At 42.0% G+C, this 27,833-nt stretch overlaps 1 protein-coding gene across 1 annotated transcript; it reads left to right on the top strand.

Moving 5' to 3' along the window:
• The first annotated feature begins 1,231 nt into the window (after positions 1-1,231).
• Positions 1,232-26,730, top strand: ptpn9a (protein tyrosine phosphatase non-receptor type 9a). Its single transcript, XM_080505398.1, has 13 exons — positions 1,232-1,482; positions 10,811-10,954; positions 14,793-14,882; positions 16,687-16,811; positions 17,474-17,579; positions 18,230-18,340; positions 18,790-19,106; positions 20,815-20,902; positions 22,292-22,361; positions 23,036-23,114; positions 23,609-23,759; positions 24,833-25,040; positions 25,459-26,730. Exons 1-13 carry the CDS (start codon positions 1,450-1,452, stop codon positions 25,647-25,649), a joined length of 1,713 nt encoding a protein of 570 aa, XP_080361524.1. The 5' UTR covers positions 1,232-1,449; the 3' UTR covers positions 25,650-26,730.
• Positions 26,731-27,833: the final 1,103 nt, after the last annotated feature.

The following is a 27,833-nucleotide window of genomic DNA, read 5'->3' as shown; positions in this document are numbered from 1 at the left end:
AGTTTGACTGAAAGCGCCTGTTCACATTATAGGCTTTAAGCCTCGCCACTTGTAATCAAATCACCCGAAACACAAGTGAACACCAGGACCGTAAACGGGCTCTTATTTTCAGAGGACCTGAAACACATCACACCATCAGTTTGGGATCCAAGGCTCAAGCCCTAATGTCAGGAAGGTTTTTCACATTTCCCTCGTAATCTGGACTGCTCCAAATATCAACCAAAATGAAGAAATGTGAGGTGACTCAACACTGCCACCCAATGTATAACAGTGACATTACTTAAAGTGTATAAATTGCCCCCATCAGTTTGAGCAAAATTCCCTTTTTGGAGACAATACCTTTATAGACACAAGTAGCACATGGTATAGCTCTCATAAGGAATCTTGGCTTTGATTTCACCATTCGAGGCACATTTTTGCTCTGAAATTGCCTGTTAATGTTTAAATGTGACTCTCTGTCTACATTTGCTAATGATGGGCTGCCTAGCTGTCCAAGTAACTTATAATAATACTTAATTACTGCAATGCAGGTAATTGTAATGTGATAGGGCCAAACCCACAAACATATAACATCAACTATTAAGTTTTCTGAAAATACCAAAAACACTAGTTTCTTTGTCGTAAAACTTAAAATGCAAGCTTATAACTATACAAATCGGAAAGTCTTATTGTGTGTCAGAGCGCTCCCGACCACCAAAACGTCGATTTTCTTGTTTGGCTTCCCTTTTTTTTTTTTTTTTTTTTTTATGAATGAAGGCGGAGGTCAGCGAGCTTTTGTCATTTTCTGCTTTCAGCCACCAGGGGGTACAGCAACATGCAGAAAGAAAAGCCCACAGTCTCTCTCATTGTTCAGCGTGTGTGTGCGTGCGTGTGTATGTGTGTGTCACTCTCTCACACTGCATAAAGGCGACGTTCAGAGCTAAAAACTTGCGATTCATGGCATGGAGGAGTCAGCGGGCAGCTGCAGCCCTCCGATCTGTGCCAGGTTGGGTGGATGAGCTTCAGATCATGCTCTGAGGAAAAAAGAAAAAAAAACCTCGTCTGGCTTCTCGAGTGTTGTCCTCCTTTTTTTCTCCCCCTTTCCCCCGTTCTTATTTTCCTTCTCTTCGGTGAAACCTGACACAAGATCAGCGGCTGATCCGTCTCCTTTGAGACGGCAGATTTTTTTTGTTGTTGTTGCGCTAATTGTTTTTTTTTTAAATTATTATTCCAAAAGCAGCAAGAGAAAAGAAAAAAAAAAAGCTCAAGCTGCAGCTTTTTTCAGATGCCTTCAACTTTGAGCGAGAGGGACAACCCCTAAAGCCCCGTTTTTACACGAGGGACACACTCGTGTGTGTATATATATACACACACACACACACACGCACACACTCAGGCATCTCCGTCATCTCCTCACTTCATGAAAAGGACGCGTCTCGGCAAAAGGTGATCGGAGATCTGTCGGGAATCATGGCAGCTACGTTATCGGCGGAGGAAGAGCAGGTAGGCCTTCGGACTCTTTTTGTGTGTGTGTGTGTGTGTGTCGGCCGACTTGCTTCGGTTAGCGGCTCTACCTGGAGGTATTCTGGCCGCTGTGCGCTGCGTGTGCGCACCGCGGCGAGCTGCGTGCGTGCGCCCCGTGCGTAATGGTGGGTTGTTGGGTTTTTTTTTTGTTTTTTTTGCGAAACGGCCCAGAAAACGCAGAGCGGAAATATTGTATCGATTGCTGGCGCATTATTGCTCCGCTTGCATCACTGTCGGCTCCTCCTGAGCTGACGTGTTGCGACACACGGGCCCAGCGAGACACACGGGCTTCATCGCGATGTGAGGCGGTCGTTTGGCGTCGCGGAGCTCCAGGCTCACTGCGGGGTTACCGGGAAAGAAAAAGAAAGAAAAAAGTGTGTGTGTGGGGGGGGGGCAGCCTGATTCCTCATTTGGGTCATTCAGAAATACACTGTTTACAGTACAAACTTGGCCGTGCCTTTGCTCAGAATGGAGGATTTAGACCCCATCACAGTGCAGATGCATTCACCCCCTTGTCATATAAACATTTACAATAACTCCCCCCTTTATTATTACACAGTGGAGTGTGTATTTATGTAAATATAGCTATAACAAGTTATTCATTAAGAACAGCCCAGTAGGAAAAAAGATTTTGGTTTGAACACAAACAACACTAAAAACTCGAACGTTTTTTTTGTGTGTTTTTCCAAAACTTGTCCAGCTCCATTAATTTAATAACACACCATTTGTAGATGAATGTAGGAGAGTAATTTTGAACCCCATGAGCCCAGAGTCAAGAGAATGACACATTTCTGCCAGACAATAATAAGTGTGATAAATATGATTATTAGAGCAGGAGGAATTAGTCGATCAATTATTCACAGGTATCCAATCAACAGTTATTTTTGAAATGGACACATTTTTAAGATGATGTCCTAATGCTGTCTGGCTTCAGCTTTTCAGCCCTGGACATTGTTTCCCTGACTATAATTGGCCAATGGTCACACAAACCAAACCAAAGGCTCACCATGGCCTTGACAGAATCGATATTGCTGTCCTTTACTTGGTTCTGCCTATGGAAGCATTATATTAACAGGATATTATTGACATTAACCAATAAAGCCCTAAAATTACATTAAAAAAATAGTTTTACATTATTTATAAAGTAAGCTGATTAATAAGCTTTTAAAGGTGCAATATGTTCAATTGATGTGATGCTACATGGGTTTATGGAGTGCCCACTTTTGTGTTTACTATCAAATCTGCTTTCTTTTAAAAAAAAAAATGTGTACAAAGAACAGACAAGATTCTGGATTTACAGGCCTGGGTGGGCTGATGCTAACTTCAGTTGCAACACAGACAACACGTAGACATGAGTAGAATGACACCACTCTTGTTTTTTTTTTTACTTTTTTTCCAGTGCTCGACAGAATAAAATGATCACCTTTGCTCTCCTGTTGTCAGACATCTTCTAAATCACATGTACACAAACATTCGCACCGATCAGCAGATTAGATTCACCAGTTAACTTCCAAAGTACGTTTTTGGACTGGAACCTGAAGCACACAGAGGAAAACCCTCGTACGCACAGGAGCATCATGCAAACTCCCAAGCCCACAATCAAACCGGGGGTGTTCTAGCTGTAAGGGCTAGATTTCTTTGACACTAGATTGTATTTTCTATATTTCAAAATGACACAATTTGACATATCAGTGAAGTATTTTCCTCATGTTGACCGGAGCACAGGTTCATTATCATAGTCCGGATAATGCTGAGCTTCTCACCAAGTAGTGGGGAAAGTGCTCGCAAGCATCAATACTGGCCGTAAGGTAATTGTAGTCAAAAATATTCTTCTTGACTATAATTTGAGACAGTGAATGTTGAGTTTCAATAGGTAATGACTGCAGTAGGAGCCTTGCTAAATGTGCTGAGTTGAAGTTTTGCTAAAGCAAGCTGCAGGCCTCCAATAAGGTATTTTATGATGAAAAGGATATGACATGCAATTTATATGGCTGCAGATTGTGCTGACGTTACACACAGCTATAGTCAGAGGTGGATCAGTCGCATTAATATAGATGTGCTCTTGGGATGTTTGGGAACTGTGTCAGTTTCTTTTTTATAGTCATGAAACTTTTCTCAGCGCTGTGAAGAATCTCAGTCGCCCTGGACATGTTGGATGTTCTATCACAAAAGCAACTTTCAAGAAGTTTTGAAGATGTTCAGCCTATTTATCGGAAAGGTTTCATCAGAAGGACACATGAAAAAGGAAGCACTTCGGTAAAATCATCTAAAATAAGATCATTTTCTCAAGAATTTTCCCCGGATCATTCGTGGAAGTCTCGTATTACGCCACTTCCACACTTTTCAGCATAATACAGTGCAAATAAAAAGCACTAAAACTGTGTACAAACATTCATTAACTTGGGAGTATCTGCACTCTTTGTAAATAAGTACTGGCTTGCTTTGGATTTAACCAGTTGTAAACTGGGAACAACAACTGTTAGTTGACCAGTTCAAATCTCATTATGCATCAGCCGTAAGCGACCATATGATATCAAACACGAGCCGGAAGAACTTATTGGCTTGCGTGAGCTGGCTGTTTCATGACTCCGTCTTCTCGGCGCTGGTCGTGCCCCGTGCTCTCCTCTTCCTGCTGACTCCTCTCATCATCTGGACAGCAGAGAGCTCCTTATCTGCCTACTCCATTTCCTGTGTGAGCCAGGGCCCCTGCTCGGGTACCGGACGCCCTCATTACGTGTGTGTGTGTGTGTGTGTGTGTGTGTGTGTGTGTGTGTGTGTGTGTGTGTGTGTGTGTGTGTGTGTGTGTGTCTGTCTGTCTGTCTGTCTGTCTGTCTGTCTGTCTGTCTGTCTGTCTGTCTGTCTGTCTGTCTGTCTGTCTGTCTGTCTGTCTGTCTGTCTGTCTGTCTGTCTGTCTGTCTGTCTGTCTGTCTGTCTGTCTGTCTGTCTGTCTGTCTGTCTGTCTGTGTGTGTGTGTGTGTGTGTGTGTGTGTGTGTGTGTGTGTGTGTGTGTGTGTGTGTGTGTGTGTGTGTGTGTGTGTGTGTGTGTGTGTGTGTGTGTGTGTGTGTGTGTGTGTGTGTGTGTGTGTGTGTGTGTGCGCGCGCGCAGTGGGGTAGCTCTCTTGGGAGCATGCATTGGTGTAGTGGAACTTCATTCTAAAGGCAGCTGTTAAAAGCATTTCCACTCCACTGTGGGAGGGGTGGGGGGTGGGGGGGGGGGGGGTGTAGTTTATGAGTTAGAGAGTGCATGTGTCTATCATGTGCTTTTGTGTGTGTGTGTGTGTGTGTGTGTGTGTGTGTGTGTGTGTGTGTGTGTGTGTGTGTGTGTGTGTGTGTGTGTGTGTGTGTGTGTGTGTGTGTGTGTGTGTGTGTGTGTGTGTGTGTGTGTGTGTGTGTGTGTGCGCTCCCAGGAAGCAGCAGAGTAAGAGAAAGTAGTAAATGGGGAGATAGTGACGTTATGGACTTCCTGTTTTGGTATTGACTTGTGCCAAATGGGATTCAGTGAAGTGAGGCGAAACGGCTTGGCAACAGCAGTCCTACATTTGTAAATAGATAAGCGTGGCATAGAATGCACTGTCGTCGAAGAGACTGTGAAAAGGCCCGAGTCAAGGGCAGCCACAAGTCCTCTTCAAACATCACAGAGAAGAAGCATTCGAGCTTTGTCTGCAGGCTCGAGGTGTAATCGTGACACAGTAGTCACAATGCATCACTTTGCATTAATGGCTCAGGTACAGAAATAGTCCATTGAGGAAATAGAACATTCACACTCTTTCTCCGCCTGCTAAAAACGATGCCTGGAAACTGTTAATTATTGCTCGCGGTCACATAAATCATTTACAGACATGGACAGTGGTACAATGATGATTGATCAATATCTTGGCAAAGGTATTTTGGCTCAGCCTTGTAACAAAGTTAGTTAAGTCTGTGATTTTGTTTGCCCTCAGAGTAGGGCTTGGCGATATGACCTTTTATGAATATCTCGATATTCAGGCCATATCACCATACAAGATATGTATCTCGATATTTGATCTTTGCCTGAAATCAACACTTTTGATGCACGGAAACACACTAGTATGAGGATTCTATGTCGACATTAAAACATTCTCGTTCATACTACGTTAACATATGCTAATGTTTAACTTGGATGCAAAAAGGGGTGAAATCACAACAAGCAGTATTTATTAAAGAGCACCATCATGGACTTGAACTTTTTGATGGGTAGGCGACGCAGGCCTGCAGTGTTCGTCCGGACCATGGCCGGAGTCGGACGGGTGCCGGCCGCCTCAGCTTTCGCTACCCGATAGTACCATAGACATAATATCTACTCATAATGTCATTATGTCTACGGCTAGTACTCTGCTAAGCTAAGGTGCATGACGTAGCTCTCGGGTCTGTAGGAGTGCTACATATTTTATGCCTGCGGTTAAAAGCTCCACTGTGACACTCAAATGTTCACGATAGTCATTTTCTATATCGCACACAAGCCGCGATACATCAAGCATATTCGATATATTGCCCGGATTCTTATTCCTAATTCACAGCCCATTTATCTCATAATAGCCCTTTTATGCTGCCTCTTTCTGAAACAGCTCATTTCAGCTTTTGTGTGTTTGATCCCCCTCCTCCCTGGAAGCCCACATTCTTCCGATTGGCCACCGTCCAGTTAGACTCTTCTTTTGTGAACACTTCGTCTGGTTGTATGCGGTATCAAGCACTTGTAATTTGACACCAGCTTCATGACTTTTTCACCTCCGTGTCGGCAGAAGACGGCTATAATAGAAAATCAATGGCGGGCCGATGTCAGTTTGTTCAACGTGAGGCTCGAGTATCTTTCTCTAAGTGTATTATTAGACCCTTAGTGTCAGACTTTATGCCAAGACTTAAACGTGTCAGAGAATATGAAGGAGCGTCATCGATTCCTTTAATTCCAGCCAGAAATAATTCACACAAGAGCGACATTGATTTAAAAAAAATAATAAAAAATGCAAATGAATAAAAAGTTATGGTATTATGACATCACAGATCTAAACTATGTAGATTATAACTTGTCAGATATTGTAAAGTATATTGTTCAAAAGAATGGGCAGCATGAAACGTCAATATAATGTATATAAATATATTCTGTGATAAGGATCTAATATGCCAGCAGTGTGGGCAGTTGTGGGAGAAAAAGCGCCTGAGTGGAAGACGTAAGATTGTGGGCCGCCATCAAGCAGGAGGCAACTATTTATAATGGTAGTAGATGAGTCAAGGAGAGCGTGTTGTTGGAGGAACTAAGAGTATTATGTTACATAAACATGAATTATTCAAGGTTATGATATCCCATTAAATCTTAATTGCCACAAAGTAATCATGGATAATTTGAAAAGCTGACTCTGACACATTACTGTGGCACTTGTAATATAATCACAGATTTTCAAGTGTTTTCCCACAAAGTCATGTTTTTGTCTCCTTTATGGAGTACCTTCTGGTGTTACTCAGCAAAAACAGTCATTTGAGGACATCGTTGAGGAAAATCATAATTAAGTCAATAGCATGCATTTGTCAGTGTTTCTCATTGTAAATGCAAAAAGACAAAGGCTAATTACAAAGGATGTGATAGCATTTCATTTGCATATTCAGGTATACTAAATTATGGCCTTGAAACACTATCATTACTAGTGCAATGAACACAGATTGGTGCTGCTATGGTCAGCTAGTAGAGTTTATACATTCCCATTTTTTTACAATTGATCTCTATAACATTCAGCTCAAGTGCTGAAGGCTCCTTTGGTACCACATGGGTGGAGAGCATCTTGTAAGGCCTCGTTGATTTAGTTATGATGTGGTCACATAGTGTCACGGTATCACAGGATGCCAACTAAAGTATCAATAGACCACAATTTCAGACATCATAATTAGAAACAGAAATGTTTTGATGCACTAGTTTTTTGTTGTTGTTGGGTTTTTTTTACTTTAATTTTCATCTGTGTATTTGAAGGGAAAATAGCAAATTCAAATGATTTTTCACCTCAGCAATGCCTAAAAAAATCCCCAGAAATGTACTGTAAACCTAAAAAAAAAAAAAAAAGTCTTGACATGAATGGTCAAGTTTTGAAGGCTTTGAACAGAAGGGAGCCTTAAAAACATGCATACCTATACTGGAAACACTTGAAACTTCTATTAACTATAACTGATACTTGAAACTTATTGAACGTTAACACAATGTCTGAACACAGGAATTCATATATTTAGGTACTCATTATAAATAAACTGTATAGTATCTTATCACAGGATATTCACATGAGGAGGAAATGGGTGTTTTAGAAAAAAAAAGTGTGAGTTTGCCTTCGGCCTGACTGTAGTAACACTTTGCTATGATGTCTTTGTGGTTTCCTGTGACAGTTACATTCTGTACCTGTGGGCCTTTTGGTTTTGAAGGCTAAGGACCCAATACGGCATCACTCGCTCACCCCCGACACGGCGGGTCCAGACCACAGTACGTCCAATCAATTAATCGCTGGCACGCACTGTTGACGCCGCCACACAACAACCCTGACAGCAAAACGGGATTATGTAACGTCGGCGGTGTATCGGAAAGCCAGGAACCTGCTGCGTGAAACGTCTCTCTCAGTACTGAGGCTGACCTGCGACCACATATAAAACACCCTTCCAGCTTATTTAGATTTGCGTCAGGCAGCATAAGCTGGATTTAAGTGCTTTTAAAGTGAATATTCAAGAAGCGGAAGGACAAAACTCTCCAGTCCTCGCAGGGCTGGAGCAAGCCGAGCAAATATTTATGCATCCTGTAGGAATTGAGCAAGTCACTGCTCTGCAGCAAGTCTTTCGCTGCACTCCGGTATGCGATCGTGAAAACAAACTGGTTCATCCTCAAATTCCACTCTGACGGAAGTGGCCCCCAGTGCAGACAAAAAAAAAAAAAAAAAGCCCAAACAAGACTGGCTTCTACAGGAACAGAGGGTCACTGCCTGAGATGGCAGTCTGTCCTTAAAAGGCGAGGAAGAGAGAGAGAAAGAGAAGCTATTAGAGCGCTGACATTTTAGAAACCTGAGTGTACCTGACGGCGGTCCTGACAGGAAGTTGTCTTTGGCCGACACCGAGGGATTAAGGCTTCGCAGTACAACAGCAGACGGTTTAAGTTAAATACGTGCGCCGCCTGTCAAAAGGCAGACTGTTGACCCAGGTGATATTTCTTATGGCAAGGTGCAGCCTGACACATTTCTTTGACCCTAAACAACCTCGGAATTTTCAGGAGGGGAAACATTTTTATTTTTTTTTATAATGGCGAGTTAGTTTCTCTGCATGTTCAATGGAATAACACAACACACAAGACCATTTACCAACATATAGAAATGCCATCTTTATACTAGTATATACAATATTCAGTGAATATACAATAATATTGTTTCGTACCTTGATAGCAAAATGATTTGCAAGTAATGAACAAGCACTTAAGTCTGTGGTGTTTATATCATTCGGATTTGTTCATCCAAATACCAGTGCTCTCTTTCTGTTGCTTCTGGGCTGAATAGCATCACCTGCACACACATTATAGCAGTGGTTTAGTTTTTTTTTTTTTTTTTTTTAACATAATCCTTGTAGGATCTTGTTTATGGTTCACTTGTGGCCTCCTGCGTCGCATTGAAATGACTCACTTTATCATATTTTATTTGGGTCCTGAATGCATGGATAAGCCCTCATCGTCTCCCCCATGAGAACGGGGTATTAGCCAGCCTCGGCCCCGTCAGGTGCAGCCGTCCCTCGTCCCCTGCATGCTGAACAGAGCAGAAGCCTCTGAAAGCGCTGGCTTTTCTTTAGGAGGGACAGTGGCATCCTGTCTCTGAGACGCGGTGCTCGTCACTGATCGTTTTTGTATTCCCGAACAGCCGCGGATTCCCAGAACTTGACTTCCTGTCTCCCATGCACGCCCCGCCACCGCTGTGCCTGACCAGAGAAGCGGAACCCTGTGTTTAAAGCGCCGGCTTTCATTGCCTCCTGTGTCGCCTTTTTCAGGATTCACTGGGTGCTGACTCGCTAACTGTGGGTGTGCTAAGGGCGGGAGTGTGTGCGAAGCTCCCCGGGGGAATGTATAATAAAAGTTGAGTGGCAGGACGGCCCCCAAGCAACTGCTGGCTAAATAAGTTATTTACAAGGCGTGTGGAAGGCCTTTGTGGGAAATACATTTTCAAAACAGATTTGAGTCAGACATGTATCGGAGTACCTTAATGTGCTTCTTTGGGAGTGTAAAATAGAAGCAGGTTTTTTTAAAGGAAGTTTGCTCTTCTGTAAGGTTTAATGATATATACAGTGGATCAGCCCCACAGAGGAGTTCACGCCATTGTTTTACTTTCAGGCCCATGGCTCAACTGTTTGGTTCACATTTGTCTCTCGACATCACGTCATTGTTTTCAACCACTTCTAAACCTCTGGAAACCCGCGGTTTTTAACCTGCTCGGCACCAAACGGCACGCAGATGACATTAGAACCAAACTGCCAGATGTTTCCCTCATGGGGTTAATGTCGACCACGAGATGTGGGAGTGAATATGAAGGTAGCATTGCCACGTAATCATAACACCAGTCATTGTTTTTCGCTGTTTTCCCATCCTGCTTTGCTCTTCGGGGGTTCTTTCCTGTGGATTTCACAAGGCGCTGACTGGAAACGTCAACTGAAACATTGTCAGATGCGCATATGTAAGAATTAGCGAGCTAATTAATCATGTGTCCGGGGGGAACGTTCTGGTTTTTCGCACAAACAAACCTGCCCTTTAATGTAGCGGCAATATGTACCATCGTTCAAGTAAGTCGGCATGAAAACTGCTGCGTTGGTTTATATCTCGGCTCTCGCCAGCTCCACCAATGGTTTTACAGATGGGTAGCATTAAAAAGTTGAAGTGTGTAGGCCCGCCATTATCCCAGCTTCGGACTATAAACACCAGTTGAGCAGGACGCCTCCTTCTCTCTCAATGAAAAAACTCCCAAATTTGCAAACATGCAGCCACGTGCCACATTTCATTTATTCTCAGTGCACGAGATCATGTTCTTTTAGAATACCCAGATGTGTAAAAGTATTTAATAGGCTGCACACACTTTATTTCTGTACCCTTTCGTGTTGACAGCACTCATTCTCAACACTTCAAGCAACACCACCAAGAACATCTCACCAGGCCATGAAATAGCATTGAATTATTCTGCGAGATAGCGCTTCCTGTGAGGATGTATCAAGTTTAAAGCCCAGTTTCACTTCCTTCCCATTTGACCCCGCGATTATGAGAGGACAAAGTTTGTGACAACATCTGTGTCTGTTTCAGGCCACCAGGCAGTTTCTGGAGGAAATCAACAAGTGGACCAGTCAGCATGGAGTGTCACCGTTGTCCAGGGAATTGGCTGTCAAGTTCCTCATGGCTCGCAAGTTTGACGTCCTCCGAGCCATCGAGCTGTTCCACAGTTACAGGGTAAGGAAGGGAATAATGCTGCCACTGTTACCGATGCCCATTTCAAAAGGTTCGACAGCATGCGCGTGCACATCGAGCTGAAGTAGGCAAAAAGTTTTCACGACAGTGAGTTTTTCTGTTTTCATATATTGAGATAAACTGCGCAAGTCAAACAACAATGTAGCAATGCAGAAGTTATTTTAATTAACCAGCTGTCAGAAAGCTTGTCGCTTTAGATGCATGTAAATGATCACCAGCTTCATTCTCTTGATAAAACCAGGTGACCATATGTTTCATACAAACACCAAACATTTCAACACTTTAAATGTGACAGAAATGGTTCAACTTTGTTTCTTCATAAAATCTGGATCTTGTCTTCTAAAGTCACCAGAAGAAATGTCAGGTGAGCCGACTCGTGACAATCACTTACTCTGGTTTCATGAAAACATTTTTTTAAAAGCACGAAACTCCATCAGTCTAAACGTTGTCCTTCTAACTTTGTTGTGAAATACTACGCCCACACAAGACAGACACGTTGAACATTTCCGCACCAGATACAGAGTAATTAAAGTTCCATTTTGGAAACACAAGAAGAAACAAACAACAGGCCGATGCGTGTGGAGTCTCCTCACTACACCCACAGCGCAGAAAACACAAGGCCTTTTCCATTGAACGTGCTTCTTCAGAAGCAGCAGCCGAGGAGAGATCGCCTGAACAGATGCATAAAAAAAAAAAAAAAAACGACAAGGAAAACCCGGCTTCGACATGCACACACGGAATTACACACTGGGTGGGTATTTCAAGAAGCAGCACGCAGGCCGTTTCACCCTCTCCAAGAACTTGCAGCTTATCTCGGAAACGGTTCAAAACAAAAGGATTATTGCTGGGTAGAGCTGGGGTTATTAAATTAGTGTAATAGAGGAAATGAAATCTCACATGCTAAATGACATTAACCCAAGAACACAACTGGATTCAATTAGTGAGCGTGTGATGAGTTAAAGGAGATGAAATGCAGTTTTCAATGTCTACGTTGGCTTTCAAAGCATGAAAAACAAGCGAGTAACAACCACGTGAACACTGCTGGTCTTCTTTTTATTCCAGTGTAACTGTGAGTGTCTCCTCCAGAGCTCGCCTCACATTAAGTGCGAGGACTGAAGGACAGAACCCGACTGAATGTAACAGAGGAAATTTGTCTGTTTGCCACATGTCACTGAGACTGCAGGTGGTGACCTTGGCTGTGTTGCTACCATTAAACTGGTGTGCCCCCCCCCCCCCCCCCTCCCTCCACACCTCCACCCCAACCCAGGCAGGAGCAGCAATTGCAGGTCCTATTTACTTAATGAAGTGAAAAGAGATAATGACATAATAAAGACCTTCCCTCGAGGTTGGTAGGGGTCAGCAGGGAGTTGAAGATGAAAGTCAATTTTCTTCCCCCATTAAATAGTGTGTCTTGATTGTACTTGAAGTGTGCGGCTGTGCTCCCCTGATGGCCACCAAAAGGGACAAAATGTTGAAGCTATTAGGTTTTATTAAAGCTGAATTTCTTGTAAGCAGAAAGGCAACGAATAGAAATGGTGAAATAAGTCAAACCAAACGTTGCATACTATACATGAAGTCTGCACAATATATCTCAAATGTATCCATATGTGCAATATACATATTGCAAATTATGTTTCCATACATCATGAATTCATGCTGTGCAGAGCCAAAATGACGATGATAATAAAACTAATTACGATAATTTAATGTGAAAGAAAAGTCTGATAAATCATGTGTAAGCCTCCCAAAAAAATAATGACTTAATGGGTGTTATTGCTTGACAGCTCTTATGTGCTACCTGGTGGCTCAGAGCAGAAATCACAAGCACAGATACAGAAAAATGAAGGAAAATTTACAAAATACACAAACTATCTGCCAAGTTTCTAAAATGCTTCGAACATATGATGGGGGGGCATGGGAGTTGCAGCTGATAGAAATTGGGGGGAAGAGGCGGAGAACTGGCTATTGAATGAACAAATGTCAAAGACATTAACATTATGTAGATAAATGTCTCATTATTGCAGTTCTTAACATGATTGCATACCTCATGTTCACCTGATATAGATCAGAACTTTAGAAAGTCCAGTATTAAACTAAATATTACTATTCTGTGTAAGTATGTGTGGCGTAAGGAGATTCAAGCTTCCTCAATCAAATACTGAGGAGAGACACGGCTCCATTTTACCCCTCGACTTTTAAGTAAAGTCACTAGGGCAGTCATCAAGTTGGGCTCTTGTCTCGGCAAGCGGCCTGTGTGAACTGCGACTCATTCACCGATGCCTTGAGTGTGACTTTGAGAAGGATTAGCATCCCCTGCCTCGCCACAGTTCATTTAACTGGGTTTATTGCTGTGTCAGAGTCGGGACGGAGGCCGGGGACAAGTCATTTGTCTGAACAAACTACCAGGAGAGAGTTTCCATTGTACTGCTTGTTTTGTCAGAAGGGCACAGAAACATCAAGGGATGGCATTAAAATGGAGGTTGATGAGGTCGGCGACACTAAAATGTATCATATTTCTGATGACTTTCGAGGGACTACGAACTAGTTTATTTATTTTTATATGCCATTTTACACACATGACAAAAGTAGAAAAGTACTAAAACTGGTTGGATCCATGTGGAGTGGTAACAAAGTGATTACAGTGTGAAACGTAAGACTGTTTTCAGTCCATTTTGGATAAGGACACTATTGTGATAACAAAATTCCTTCTTTAAATAGCCGCCCATGTTGCCCTGCTCCCTAGGGAGGTTTTTTAAGAGCATACCACACAAACAGGAAGCGAAAAGGGGATCATGTTATGCACCCAATACAGTACGCCCAGAGAAATGCTTCACGTTTGGTAATATGCTTATATAACAAGCAAAAAAGAAAAGCGGAAACGGCTAACTTGCTTCTGATCAGCTGAATCTGCCGGCGTCAAAAAAGTTCCGACGTTTTGGTGGCAGTGCTGAGGAACCACGATAAATCTTTTTATGGCCGTCTGATGTATCGTCGATGAGAAGCTCCAAAAAGCTAAATTCAATCCTTAAAAATTGTCCCGGCTGCTTGCATGCACCATATTGTATACAGCGGCCTTGACTTCGGGAGCAGGATTGGACACCGCTGCTCGAGGGAGGGATTTATTGGTCAGAGGACATTTGGGTTCCGCTTGAGTGTCGTACTTTTCCATCCATCAGTTCATCGTCTGTACCGCCTTATCCTGTGCAGGGTCGCTGAAACCAATCCCTGCTTTGCTATGAGCGAGGACAGGATACACCCTGGACAGGTCGCCAGTACATCACAGAGCAACACGCACTCATATTCACACCCAGGGGCAATTTAGATAATGAGGATAGAAATATTCACATTTTACATTTCTACCTTCTTCTGCATTTGGGCTCTTTTTGAAAGAAGCCCAAAAAGGAACAGCAGAGTTTAAAATTCATGAGAAATGCTCTTTAAATGTATGAAAGTGACATTTTTCTTAGTTTCAGGTGGTAAAAGTTGAGAAATGAAAAAAAAAAAAAAAAAACTGCTCAAAGTACCTTAATTTAAAATAAGTCAGGAAGTAGAGTTGTAAACTGAAATAAAAACCTCCCAAGCCCGACCTGAAGAGTAAGTTCAAGAACTCCCACACAAACTCCTCGGGGGCAAGAAAAAGAGGAAAAGAGGGGAGGGACAAAAAAAAAGGAGTGGAAACCTCTCGGAGAGGGATCCTCTTGGCAGGAAAGTCACCCGGGTGATTCTCTATTGTTCGCGGGGAGGAATTTGCCTCAAAGTGACGGGGCTGTTATAGTTACCCCGCGGTCCGACCTCACCTGCTGTGATCTGTTCTCTCCAGGAAACGCGTCTTAAAGAAGGAATTGTCCGGCTGCAGCCTCAGGAGGAGCCTCTGCGCTCGGAGCTGCTCAGTGGAAAGTTCACTGTGTTGGTAAGAGAGCGCTTAAATCTTCCCCACATGTGGCGTGGCTTAAATGGAAAAGTCCAGGCCAAATCCGAGATTACAGAACAATTTATTACACTTTCCCTATAATAAATAAATGAAACTCTGGAATAATACCAACGGAACCACTGTCTGTGTATTTAAAGACGGTTGTTACTCTGTGCCAAAGAGCTGTATTTCTGCAGTGAGACTATTACTAACACAATAGTCTGACACATTATTATAGCCAGTGATGTGTTCGGATATTGCAGTGACTGCAGTTAGCGCATATGTACTAACTGCAGAATCAAATGTGTCTTAATCCACAGCTTGTATATTAAAAATACTTGGACGTTGCAACATGAAACCTTGTCATTTTAATGTATCTTCAGATCTTTTTTGTTGTTTTATTTTCTTTTTTTTCACTTTAGTTGCCTTTTTAAAATCAGGATAAAAAATTAAATAGTGACATGTCGTTTGTATTTGATAAAAAAATAGAACATATTTCGCATGTTAGGTCTTATAAAGTACCCCAATTTTTCACATTTGATACACTGTTGAGCATTGATGTGTGCAAAAAATCGAATCTGGCTTCAAGAAGGGAAAGCTCAATTGTGTTTATGCTTGTTGTAAGTGTAAAGCAGGAATTTTGTCAATTCTCATAATTCTCACTAATTCCAAGAACTCTTGCAAAAGCTGTCCTTATCTTTCAGAATCACAAATAAGCATATTGTTTTAAAGTGGTATAACCTTAATCCAACCGTTACCAAAAAAACAACCTCCATGTGGTAATTCAATTTAGAATTCACAATTCCCACGCTTTTTGAGAATTGTTTTGTATTTAACTTGTATGTTCCTAAAAGCTGCTGACAGAACTTTTCATAGAAAATAACTCTGAGACTGATTGTAGTATCGAGAAAAGTCTAAAACTGCCACGAAGTAGATCATTGAAGCTTTGCATCCATATACTAGCCATTGGAAGAAAGCAAGCTTTTTCTTTTGGGTGGTGCAAGTAACTGATGTTTGAAGTGGGTTTCCTCTGTCAGATAAATTTAGATTTTGTCACTCAAATTTCAGCCATAAAAGACGACCCCCCCCCCCCCCCCCCCCATAGCGCACGCACACACACACACACACACACTCCCTCTTTCCTGTGCTTCCCTTCTTCCTTCCCCTCTGACGTGCCACAGCAGCATTGATGCTGCACATCCTCTGGTCTGACGTCTGAGCTCTCCAGCCTCAGCAGCGGGCTTCATATCCTGTCTGAGGTATTTTTAGCCCCCCCATGCCAGAGAATACGAGCTTATTTACTTACAAAGGATGGTTCCGGGGTATCTTTGGTCAGCAGCTTCGATCCACTAAAGAGCCTCTGGTCTTTATTTATTTATTTATTTATTTTAATTACAGCCACTGTCCTCGCACGGCTCAGTTTTGTTTTAAATTATTATTATTATTATTGTTTTAAAAGAAAAAGTGTTCTCTGAGGAAGAACACACTGAGACCTGCTGCATAAGTATTGACATCATTTGTTCCTCTTGCTGAATTGTTGACAGCCCTTCTTTCAACTGGCATCCTGCCAGAAAGCAGCATTTGAACTGAAGTGCCCCCCTGTGGTCGTTGTTCATGCCTCTTTTTTGTGTCTCCTTTTGGGTGTTGTTGTAAAAGTGACATTATCTCATCATTATCTAATTTCTTGCTGATTTTCTCACAAATACAGTGATACTTTCAATTCAAACTCAATTATAACGAAACGTGAGCAACAATTGGGTGCTATTTGTTGCCAATGTATTGTGTTCGTCTTTTGTATTTTCAGAGTGTACGAGACCCCTCGGGAGCTTCCATCGCCTTGTACACAGCCAAACTTCATCACCCCAACAAGACAGGAAACCATGTGGTGCTCCAGGCCCTCTTCTACCTCCTGGATCGAGCTGTTGAAAGGTAAACAAAGTCAAACCAATTGAATACAATAATACACCTTGATTTTTTTTTTAATTATTATTTTTTACAAGGAATTTTTTGAAATTATTAACACTTGAAGGTTAGTGAAGGACTCCTGTGAGTCGGTGCTCTTCAAAATATGGTGTGGACCTTTTTCATGGGGTGGGCGTCATACAACAGCAGGAAAAACGACTCAGATGTTCTCCAGCATGATTTTTGTTTTGGTTTTTTTTTTACTTTGAGAGCAAGAAATCACTCTAAAAAAAATAAGTGGAACGATAAACTATCACCTATTTGAATAAAGCGCACATTGTCACATGAAGTTTTAATGGAAAACGTGTTTAATAGTTCTGACAATTACTTACAAACAAAGACTTACCAGATATTGCAAATTGAAAACATGGTGTAATTGTTAAATATGGTTTATGAATCCCAGCGCACTTTAACAATAATATCTTGTAATATGGCCAACATTCCTTTTGGCATCCAACTAAAAATGACCACACATTTTGCCAATGTTACGTCAATGTATTCAAAGACTAACATATGTTTGTTTACTTGCTTGCAGAAATTAGCAGTCACTTATATATATATATATATTTTTTTTTTTTTTTTTTTGCCTTGTCTCAAGTATCACTAAACAGCTTTTTGTGTTTCTGCAGCTTTGAGACTCAGAGGAATGGCTTGGTGTTCATCTACGACATGGCCGGCTCCAACTACACCAACTTTGAGCTGGACCTGAGCAAGAAGATCCTCAACCTGCTCAAGGTTACAAATCCACATACGTTATCACAAGATCGAGGAGTCGGAGTCACTTATTGCGGGAAGATTGTTCCTTCACTGGCTTCCTGTGCTTGATTATTAATTAACTTGCTGACTCTTGTACTTTATTCAGTGAAGAAGTGGATTGATTAAACTGGGACCGGTGTGTTCCATGATGGAAGTGACTGTCCAAAGGCCAAAATGAATGGCTTTACAAGGAGGTTGACGAGCTCAAGAATGACTTAATCTATACATCATGGCCGCGTAACGCTTAAACTAGTGCCTCCATTTCCACTACGTCTACATGAGTGATGCTTTAAGGATGTAGCGGGATGTCAGCTGGAGTCCGTTATGGCGCTCACTCATGTGGCCACATCAGCAGCAGTAGGATCTATTTTGTGTCCCCTTATTGATCTGAAAAGATGAAATGGAGCATTTGAAATGATTACTTAATACCTCAACTGGGAACTCGGTAGGAGCACCAAAAAAGAGGGAATTAAATATGTTGGAACTGCTTTTGGTTTATTCTGAGAAATGACGGCCTGGGGGAAAGGGAGAGTCTGAGATAGAAGTGTTGCACACATTTGAACTGAACATGTCTAAATAAGTAAACGAAAGGAGTTCATTGTAAGTTGTTCTGTCTGTGTGCCCACCAGGGGGCGTTCCCTGCCAGGCTGAAAAAGGTGTTGATTGTCGGGGCTCCAGTTTGGTTTCGAGTGCCATACAACCTGCTCAGCCTGCTTCTCAAAGAGAAACTCAGGGAGAGGGTAAGTTCGTAGTGTCCGGGGCAGCATCTTCGGCTTTTTGTTGGAGGTTTCCAGATCAATTAAATCTTCAAATCACAAAGTGTTTGAGCAGGTGACTCAGTGTCTCCGGCTGTTGCAAGTGAGGGCTTGAGGAAGGAATCCTGTAATCACTCATCCATCCTGTTGCCTCACGCATGCCTGGGATGTTAATGCTTGAATTACTTGAATCGATTACCCTTCCACATTACTGCCCTCAAAGAATTTAATTTGTATGGATTTCTTGAGAGACTGTGTCACTGTGAGGGGCTCTATCTGTGTGAAGTGTGGAATGCTCACCTTCAGTTAAGAAAATGTGTGAAGTTTTGTTTTTTGTTTTGTTTTTTTAAGATAATTGTTTAACCTGTTACACTCACTGAATTATTTCAAGACTCTATAGAAAGAAAAAAAAACCTTGTTTCATCTACCCTCAGGTTCAGATGGTGAAAATGGCCGAGCTGCGCCAGCACCTCCCCAGAGACTGTCTCCCCCAGCACCTCGGCGGTCTGCTGCCGCTGGACGCGTACAGCTGGAACCAGCAGCTGCTGGCAGGCCAGAATGGCAGAGTGGACCCTGTGGATGAGTTGGTGGGCATCCCCCTGGAGGATTCCTCCATCCACGTCCCCGGGCCCGAGTCCATGCGCCCGCAGGAGCTGCTGACGCACCTCGGCCGGCTACAGCGCTCGGGCATCCACCTGGAGTACGAGGAGCTGCGCAAAGAGGCGCCGCCTGGAACCTTCCACTGTGCACAGTGAGCGTACTGCAATAAGCACACGCACACCCGTGTAGAGTTCATTCAAATGTAAAATAGCAAAGAAAGCCCAAGAGACCTATTTCTATCAAATGTTGCTCACAAATGTGTCTAAATTTGTGTCAGTGAGCACTTCTCCTTTGCCGAGACAATCCATCCACCTCACAGGTGTGGCACAGCTGATTAGTCACAGCGCATTGACTCAGACGTCGCAGGTTTTAAGGATGCGTACAATTTGTATGCTGACTGCCGGAATGCCCACCAGAGTTGATGCCAATGCATCGAATGTTCATTTCTCAACCGTAAGGCTTTTCTCTAAAGGCAAAACACAAAGTGTTTTGGTACGTCCAATCACACCAGCCCAGGGCCTCCACATCCACCATCTTCATTTCTATTAGAAACCATCTCCGGGAAGCTCACCTGCATGCTCCTCATCCTCATCGGGGTCTCGACCTGACTGCAGTTGGTCGTTGGTCAACTTGAATGGACAAATGCTCACATTCGATGGCGTCACGTTGTGAATCGAGTGGCCCATGGTGGCGGTGGGGTTATGGTAGGGGCAGGCGTATGTTGGGGACAATGAACACAGGAGCATTTTATTGATGGCATTTTAAAGCACAGAGATACGGTGACGAGATCCTGGGGTCCATTGTTGAATCTAGACGCAACTCCGGCACCCTCACCGGACATTTTCACCTCTTGAGCATGTTTGAGATGCTCTTGATAGTCGTACACGACAGCGTGTTCCGCTTCCTGCATATATCCAGCGACTTGGCACAGCCATTGAAGAGAATTGGACCAACATTCCACAGGCCAACGTCAACAACCTGATCAACTCCATGTGAAGATGCATTGCACTGCGTGGCACACCCGATACTGACAGGCTTTCTGACCACCCCGGACTCCCCAATACAGTAAAACTGCACGTTTTAGAGTGGCGTTTTAATGCGACCAGCCCAAAGCACACCTGTATACAATAATCCCGCTGTCTTCATATGCAACACGTGTGAGGTGGATGGATTATCTCGGCAAAGGAGAAGTGCTCACTCACACTGATTTTGGTACGTTTCTCAACATTTGGTAGAAATAGGCCTTTTGTGTACTGAAATAAAGTATTAGGTCTTTGAGTTCAGCTCCTGAAAATGAGAGCAAAAACGTGTTGCACTTGTGCTTTATGATTTCTTTCTCCAATCATATGAGAAAAAGAAAAGTTGTGTCGTGTTAATAACATATTAACCTTGTTAATCTATGACCTCGTGTATGTAGGTCTCATGATTATAGCCCTTCATAGTCTATAAAAGTAAGATCTATGGCAGGGCTGTGGGATAGGATTACAAGTGCTGGGCTTCTGTGGTTTCATGATGCATCCATGATGTAAAACCTCTTGTTATAACAATAGAACGTTAGCTTCTACACTAGTATTAACTTTCCTGAGGTACACTGCAATTCTACGCCTTGTATTATTGCAACATGACATTGGTCAATTTAGTTAAATTCAATTCAACTTTATTTTTATAGCACCAAATATAACAGTCATTCCTAGGTGCTTTTAACAGAGAAAAGAGAAAAACCCAACGGATCACAATGGATTTCGTTTCTTTAATAGTAGCCTTAACAGCTAACATGACTGAATTTACAATTTCATTGGAATCCATGATTGTTGAAGCCATCTCACAACCATCAACCTCTGCTCCTTCTTTGTCCCCAGAGCGGCCTACAATCAGGAGAGGAATCGCTATGGAGACGTGCTGTGCCTTGATCAAACAAGAGTTCGTTTGAAACCCAGAAGAAACGAGGTAAAGCCTACGACAACCAATTGCTGCTGTCACTCATGTCAAATGCAAAACCTCAGCTGCCAGGTTTCATAATTCAGAAAAACAACTTTATACTTAAAGGACATGTTGCTTTGATGTGCTGTGATTTGTCTCTCAAATCAAAATACATTGTTCCAAACGTGGAAAACTGGGTTTTTATGTATTTTAAAACCTGACAGAGTCATTACAGGGTATTCTTATACTATGACGTGCAGCAGCTATTCTCCAACTAAATTTACTGTTTGTAACTTAGTGACTTGTTTAAGTCTGCTGATGGTCATCGTTTGCATTCGCTTGATCACGTTCACAAGTGGCCTTGTGGGCTTGTGTCGTACAGAGACGAGCTAAGGATTGAAGTGCAGACTGAAGTTTACTGCAGGTGGTATGAAGTGTTATTGAATGTACAAATTCAACTGCAGTTAAGCAAATAGATTCTGGAGCTCCTCACATGTCATATCAATTTTTGCATTTCACCTCTGGTGTGCTCAGTCCGAAAGCTCAAGTTGAAGTTGGAGTTGTAGCTAGAATTAAGAGGAAGATAACATCTCCCCTAAACAGCTGATCAGTATTAGAGAGTAGCGAGGACAGAAATACTAGTCTTGAGGAGGTTGCAATCATCATCCTACCTCAGATTCCCAAAGATTGTTGAGAGGAACAGGAAGGAGCTTTTTCTTTGTCATGGTCCAAAGCCAAGGCGAGTTTGAGGTGCAGACCCCTTTTAATTAAATCAGAAGTGATCAAGTAAAACGCAGGGCTTTGTAACTTTATAACTGCAGTTGAATCTCCACCCAACAACTACCTTCACATGTCTGGCAGCATTTATATTCCACTTGATCCACACTTACTCTCCAGCCAGCCAGTGTGTCACTCTCTTTAGTACACAGTTGACAAAAAGCACATGATACAGGGCGAGCTACTTTATAAACATACTATTTTCTGCTCTTGATAAGTTGTTAAAACAGTTAAATCTGTGCTCTTGTTTGACCTCTAAGCTTCACATTGGAGCTTCTCATTTAACTACTATTGATAACATTTCAATCTCAGTTCCATGGCGTTGTTTTGCACTGCATTATGATCCCACCTTCAGTTTACAAATAAACATTTTAGAGGACAATGAGCATATTAGACCCTCAAGTTTATCTGACCAGGATACGTTGAAAAATAAAATTCCAGAACTGTTTTATAAACTCACTTTTCATGATGTAGTGTGGATTAACCAGATGAATTTGGTTGTATTATATGAAATCTTCAAAAAGAATGCGGTTGACTTGTACAGTGCAAGTTGAGTCATATTTATTTTCATGCTTCACAAACTTCATATTTTGCACAATTTCTTTCTGTCTATGTGACAAAGCTTTACTGTTCTCACAGAGATCAGACTACATCAATGCCAGCTTCATGGACGGCTACAAACAGAGGAACGCGTATATCGGTACTCAAGGTACGACTGTTCACATGAATGCCCCGGAATTGTTCAGGAAAAATATGGTCGTCTAATAATTTGATTGAAGACACTCATGTTATTTACTCGGCACAAGGAATTAAAGTTAAAAGTGGAGTAAAGTGTTGGGGGCCAATACCAGAACCTTGTGGAACCCCCAGTATTGCGTTACTTGCCCTTAGAAGCAGATTTGTCTGAATCAGGATGTGATCTTTGTCTGAGGAAGAGGTCAACAGTGGCGTAAGCCTTAATATGCCAACAAGGTCTGTAAAGATTGCTACTGCTTTCAGAAATAAATTTTTTTCATGGAAAACCAACTTGTTAAAGTGTTGCACAGAGCAGGAGTTCATCAGTGATCAGTCTTGGTTCAATGAATCGAGCAATTCAAGATTACAGTCTAAGGAAACCGTCTCAATGTGACAGAATAGAGCAGTGGCCTTCAGGGTATTGCAGTTGATTATTAAAGACCTGCAAGAAACAACCACACTGGTCTGTTTTGTTTTGGGTTTTTTTTTTTTTATAAAATCATATATGTTTGCACACGAAGAACTCCTATAAATTTGAATCACAGATTAGTGTAACTCATTGGTTTAATCCTCAGTGTGATGAAATGTAGAACACCCATCAATTGTAGTAATTTGACATTGTTTTTGATCTCCTGTTGCATTGTGCAGGGCCACTAGAGAGGACCTACGGTGATTTCTGGAGAATGATCTGGGAGCAAAATGTCCTTGTTATCGTCATGACTACCAGGTACTTAGATTTGAGGAGTCAAAGATGTTTCTCTTTTCTTTTCTTTTTTTTTTATCAGAGCTGGTGAGAATTATGTTACCATTTTATTCTATTCAATTCACTTTTATTTGCATAGTACTAAGTACAACAGTATCATCTCAGGATGCTTTACATTTACCGTATTTTACGGACTACTAAGTACACCTGAATATAAGCCACACCAGCAAAATTTAAAAAGAAAAAACAAACTGGACATATATAGGCTGCACTTGTCTATAAGCTGCAGTTGTCCACATTGTAACAGGGAGTGGGATTGCAGGTATTGAGAGGTATAGTTTTATCTCTGTTAATAAACCATTTTATTGGTTATTTTGGTAGAAAATGAATAACTTTTTTTTTTTTAAATAGTGGTGGGGAAAAACCCATAAATCCCACATAATCAAGTAAAGGCAATAGATGAAAGGGAAAACTCCCATTTAAAAAGCTAATCAACATGTTGTTGACTGACGCTGCAGGACTGACGAGGGCAATCGGAGGAAGTGTGGACAGTACTGGCCTCTGGAGGAAGGTGGGCAGGAGGTCTATGGCCATATGGCAGTGGTGAACCAGAGGGTGGACCACCACACCCATTACAACCACACCACCCTTGAACTGCACAACACTGAGGTAAAGCCACAATGTTCACCGGAGGTTCTGGTCCACAAATTGCTCGTCATCCACAGTGAGATGAAAGCATTTTGTCATCCCAAAAGCACTGCTGAGTCAAATCTTGAATTTTTGTTGCCCTTTTTTTTTTTTACTTTTTTGAAAGCTAGTCAGTGCTAACTGTTGCTGTCCAGGCAGAGATTAATGACTGATCATATTGAAGAATAGGATTATATCACTTGACGGACTGATGAAGTCACTAGTGCCAAATAAATACGCTACTTTTAGAATATTTACTCAGCCTGTTTTGGTCCAGTCAGCTAGAAAAGTAGATTTAATTACAGTACCGGGGAGTTCATCAGAAGCTGGTGATACGCAGAGCAGAGTGGAACCTATCCCATGAAATCCCTGTCTGCAAGTCACACACTGAATTCGGGCACATTTGCTCTGTTGCTCTTCCAACGCAGACTATCCAACCTGTCGGTGCATCATTGTGTTTAAGAGAGTGCGAAGTGGAAATACTTTTATTAAAGAAATAGTGACGTTAAAGTCATGACTTCTATGAGCCTTACATTAGCTTCTAAGTTCTTATGTTTATTCAAAATGTTTTGTTCAATCCAAAGCGTATTGTTTGGTGTAATGACAATGTTAACTGTATTGTTGGCTTAAAAAAAACAAAAAAAAACAGGTATTCTGCAGCAAAAAAAAGCCTGCTTGAAACAAGGACATATTTTACAGTTTGGTTTGTGTTTATACTCATACATAACACTTCAAATATTTGCCGAGTGAGTAATGATGCTTCAACTTCTTTTTTTCCCCAATTTAATTTATTGAAATTTCACAGGTGAAATTGTACAGTTTTACAGGTCAGTTGTAATAGTCTGTGGTAATATATATTTTTTATTGTACAATAAAAAAATTACAAACAAAAAGAAGACGAGCAAATAAACATGTAAAAAAAAAAAAAAAAAAGACTTCCAAATCCATCCTTATCTCTAAGACAAACATCACACGCACAGGCATACACTCGCATTACACAAACACAAAGGACTTCACATGCTAAGTTTCTAACTGTCACATTTCTTTATATTCAGACATGTGAACAGAGACAAGTGAGTCATTTCCAGTACCTCAGCTGGCCTGACTATGGCGTTCCCACCTCAGCAGTGACTCTCATTGACTTTCTGGGAGCTGTGAAGAGACAGCAGAGGAAAATGGTGAAGGCTTTGGGGCTTCAGTGGACGGGCCACCCACTCGGACCTCCGATGGTGGTGCACTGCAGCGCGGGGATTGGGAGAACAGGTGAGGCCATGAGACCATTTTTTCCCGAAAGCTTCTGACCCGTTTTTCAGTTTGCCATTTTCTTCAACACATTATTTTCGAGTGTAACCCCTTCATGAATAGAGGTCACTAAAGTGTGCAGCACTTCAGAGACTACTTTCTCATAATTGCGTGAGCGCCGATGCAGTGGTTACTCATCAGCCACTACAGTGGAGGCTGTTTATAAATTCATGCACTGACTTTCAGCGGCAAGGTTTTCAAGTGGGAGAACAAAAAGAGTGAATCCAATTTATTCCTGCTAAAATATTTGATAAAAGAGACTCTTGCCTGTAAGGATAACTATGAGGGTTTCACGTAACTGGAAAATCATGCAATCGCAATGTTGTTGTTTCCCCCCCCCCCCCCCCAAGTGATTTACGATTTGCCTTGTTGTTGACAGGTACGTTCTGCGCGCTGGACATCTCTCTGTCCCAGCTTCAGGACGTCGGTTCACTCAACGTGTGTCAGACGGTGCGGCGCATGAGAACACAGAGGGCCTTCAGCATCCAAACCCCCGACCAATACTACTTCTGCTACAACGCCATTCTGGAGCACGCCCAGAGGCAGGGCCTGCTCCCAGCCAACCAGTGAGCTCCCGACCAGTCCAACGAGCTCCGAACCTCTGCCGCCGATGTGTTCGTCCCAAGCCATCTCGTGCGAACAATTATCCCAGAAGAAGAAACCTCCTCGCAGTGGCCGTCGAAACGAAACTATGCCATTCCTCTCGGGCGGGCCAACACAGGACAGTAACAATGGAAGGCCTTGATTGTTGACGTGACATTTTAATGTGATTACATGTTGGACAGCCGACAATGTGATGTTTTGTTTTTCTTTCGCTGAACATATCTTCTAAAATACGTGGTGGAGCGAACCAACTGCCAACAAATGGTGTTTTGACGTGCGTGCGTGGCACATTGGGTGAAGAGAAGTAAGGTAGTTTCGCCTATTCCATTTATTTATTCATCACTGGTAGCCCCTTCAAGGAACACTTCTCCCCCAAAATAAGTTTGTCTGCAGCTAAAACAAATATCTTTTCTCAAACTTATGACCACCACAGTCTAATAAAAGCTTGATTATCTGCTGCTGCTGAAGTGCAACCAAGTGTATCCTGTTGAAATAAGGGTCCATGTTTGTTTGTTTTTTGTTTTGTTTTGTTTGGACCGTCAACGTCATTATTTGCATCATTTGTCTAAAAATAAAAAAATAACTTCCATATTTTTTTTCCTGAAATCCCTTAGTCCATAACATGGATCCAGACCAATAACATTGATGATGCAGGACTTGCCAACAAATCTGTTTATGCTAAGTGTAATACATTCTACAGATATTAGGAAATGAATTTGTTTGCACTACAATCCCTCCATGCAAATGCTCTGCAGCGCCTTGTCAGCAACTTTCCCACTGGGAAGCAAAGCACCGCGTCTACACCTGGATTTATGTCAGTCAAATATTTTCCGTCGATGGCTGATTTCTTTGCGTTTGTTTTAAACCATGACAGATGTATACCACGAAAAACAAATCTGATAACTTATGTTGCAATTTCTTGGACAATTTCTCCTGTATCCTTTCTATAACTAATTCACCCAATCCATCACACGTTCTCACTGTTTTCACTGAGGAATTAAACGTTCATTTCAACCAGAACCAAGAATGTTGCAAACAGGAAGTTTGATCTTTACTCAAACACAGAAATCATGTGGGGGGGGGGGGGGGGGGGGCTCAGCCAATTTCCCTCCTTGGGAAATACAGAGAATTGTGCCATCCAAATATATCATTGGTGGAATATTTGTAACATTGACATGGAATTTTTGCCCTTGTCGTCACTATTGAGCAATTTTAAAGGGGGTAGTTGTGATCTCCTGTATCTGGTAAATGCTGCATCCACCATTGTACATTTTTAGACGGTACAAGCCAGTCTCAACTTTTGTTACAAACAACCACCCCACCCTTTTTTTTTCTTTTTTTTTTTTAACCTTGCTGATGCATTCAGCTCTGCCACGGTTAAAACGCATCCAAACTAATATGCCAGCTGACTCCTGATTTGCCTTTATTGTATCTCTCAATGAGTCCAACTCTAGCCAACACTGTCTTTTTCACCTCCATAATGACGGTGATGTCTGTCAGATGTGCCATCTTGTTAAGGTGGTCATAGGAAAGCATTGATAAGATCCCCCAAAACCCACATCATGTGCACACATCCTCACCGGTTCGTGCTGCAGTGACTTTGCGACTTGATCAGTTAAGACCTCATGAGTAGTGCAATACTTCTTTTTTTTTTTTCACAAATCACGCCTTCGCACTTTGAAATAACTTGTTCCCAATGTGCTCTGAGATTAGTCATTGTGGCGTTAGGGTGGGAGGATAAACGCAACGTACCTGTAATTCTGTAGGTCTACATGTGATGCTGGGATAACTTGTTATTGTAAATTAAGTGATGCATATAAAACATAATGGCATTTGCTGTAACCCTCTGCATAGACTTTTATTTGGACGTATCGGAGAAGATTTCACACGGACATCAGAAATTGGTGATGGAATAGTTGAATAAATAAGCACAAATCTGTGCCTACACCCTATAAAGTCCTTGGGCTGTCAGACCTTTAGGGGTATTTTCATTGTGGTTAAGCTCTATAGACTGTGGATTGTTACCCGTGCTTTCATCTGGACCCAGTATCTTGCCATTACTCTAGAGTACATGTACAAAAACTGTGTGTGTCATACATTAGGTTATGTTGTTGTCAGTATTAAAAAAAAAAAATGTCTGCTTTACTACAA

This window comes from Blennius ocellaris (assembly GCF_963422515.1).
Source record: "Blennius ocellaris genome assembly, chromosome: 11".
NCBI lineage: Eukaryota > Metazoa > Chordata > Actinopteri > Blenniiformes > Blenniidae > Blennius > Blennius ocellaris.
The sequence above is the reverse complement of the archived record's forward strand: the minus strand, read 5'-3'. Positions and strand labels throughout refer to the sequence as shown.

Bases quoted from the DNA above. Each gene is read 5' to 3' on its own strand.
- ptpn9a (XM_080505398.1), top strand. From the start codon at position 1,450: ATGGCAGCTACGTTATCGGCGGAGGAAGAGCAG. The intron at 14,883-16,686 runs GTAAGAGAGCGC...TTGTATTTTCAG, and splicing joins GTGGAAAGTTCACTGTGTTG to AGTGTACGAGACCCCTCGGG. The intron at 23,115-23,608 runs GTACTTAGATTT...CTGACGCTGCAG, and splicing joins GTTATCGTCATGACTACCAG to GACTGACGAGGGCAATCGGA.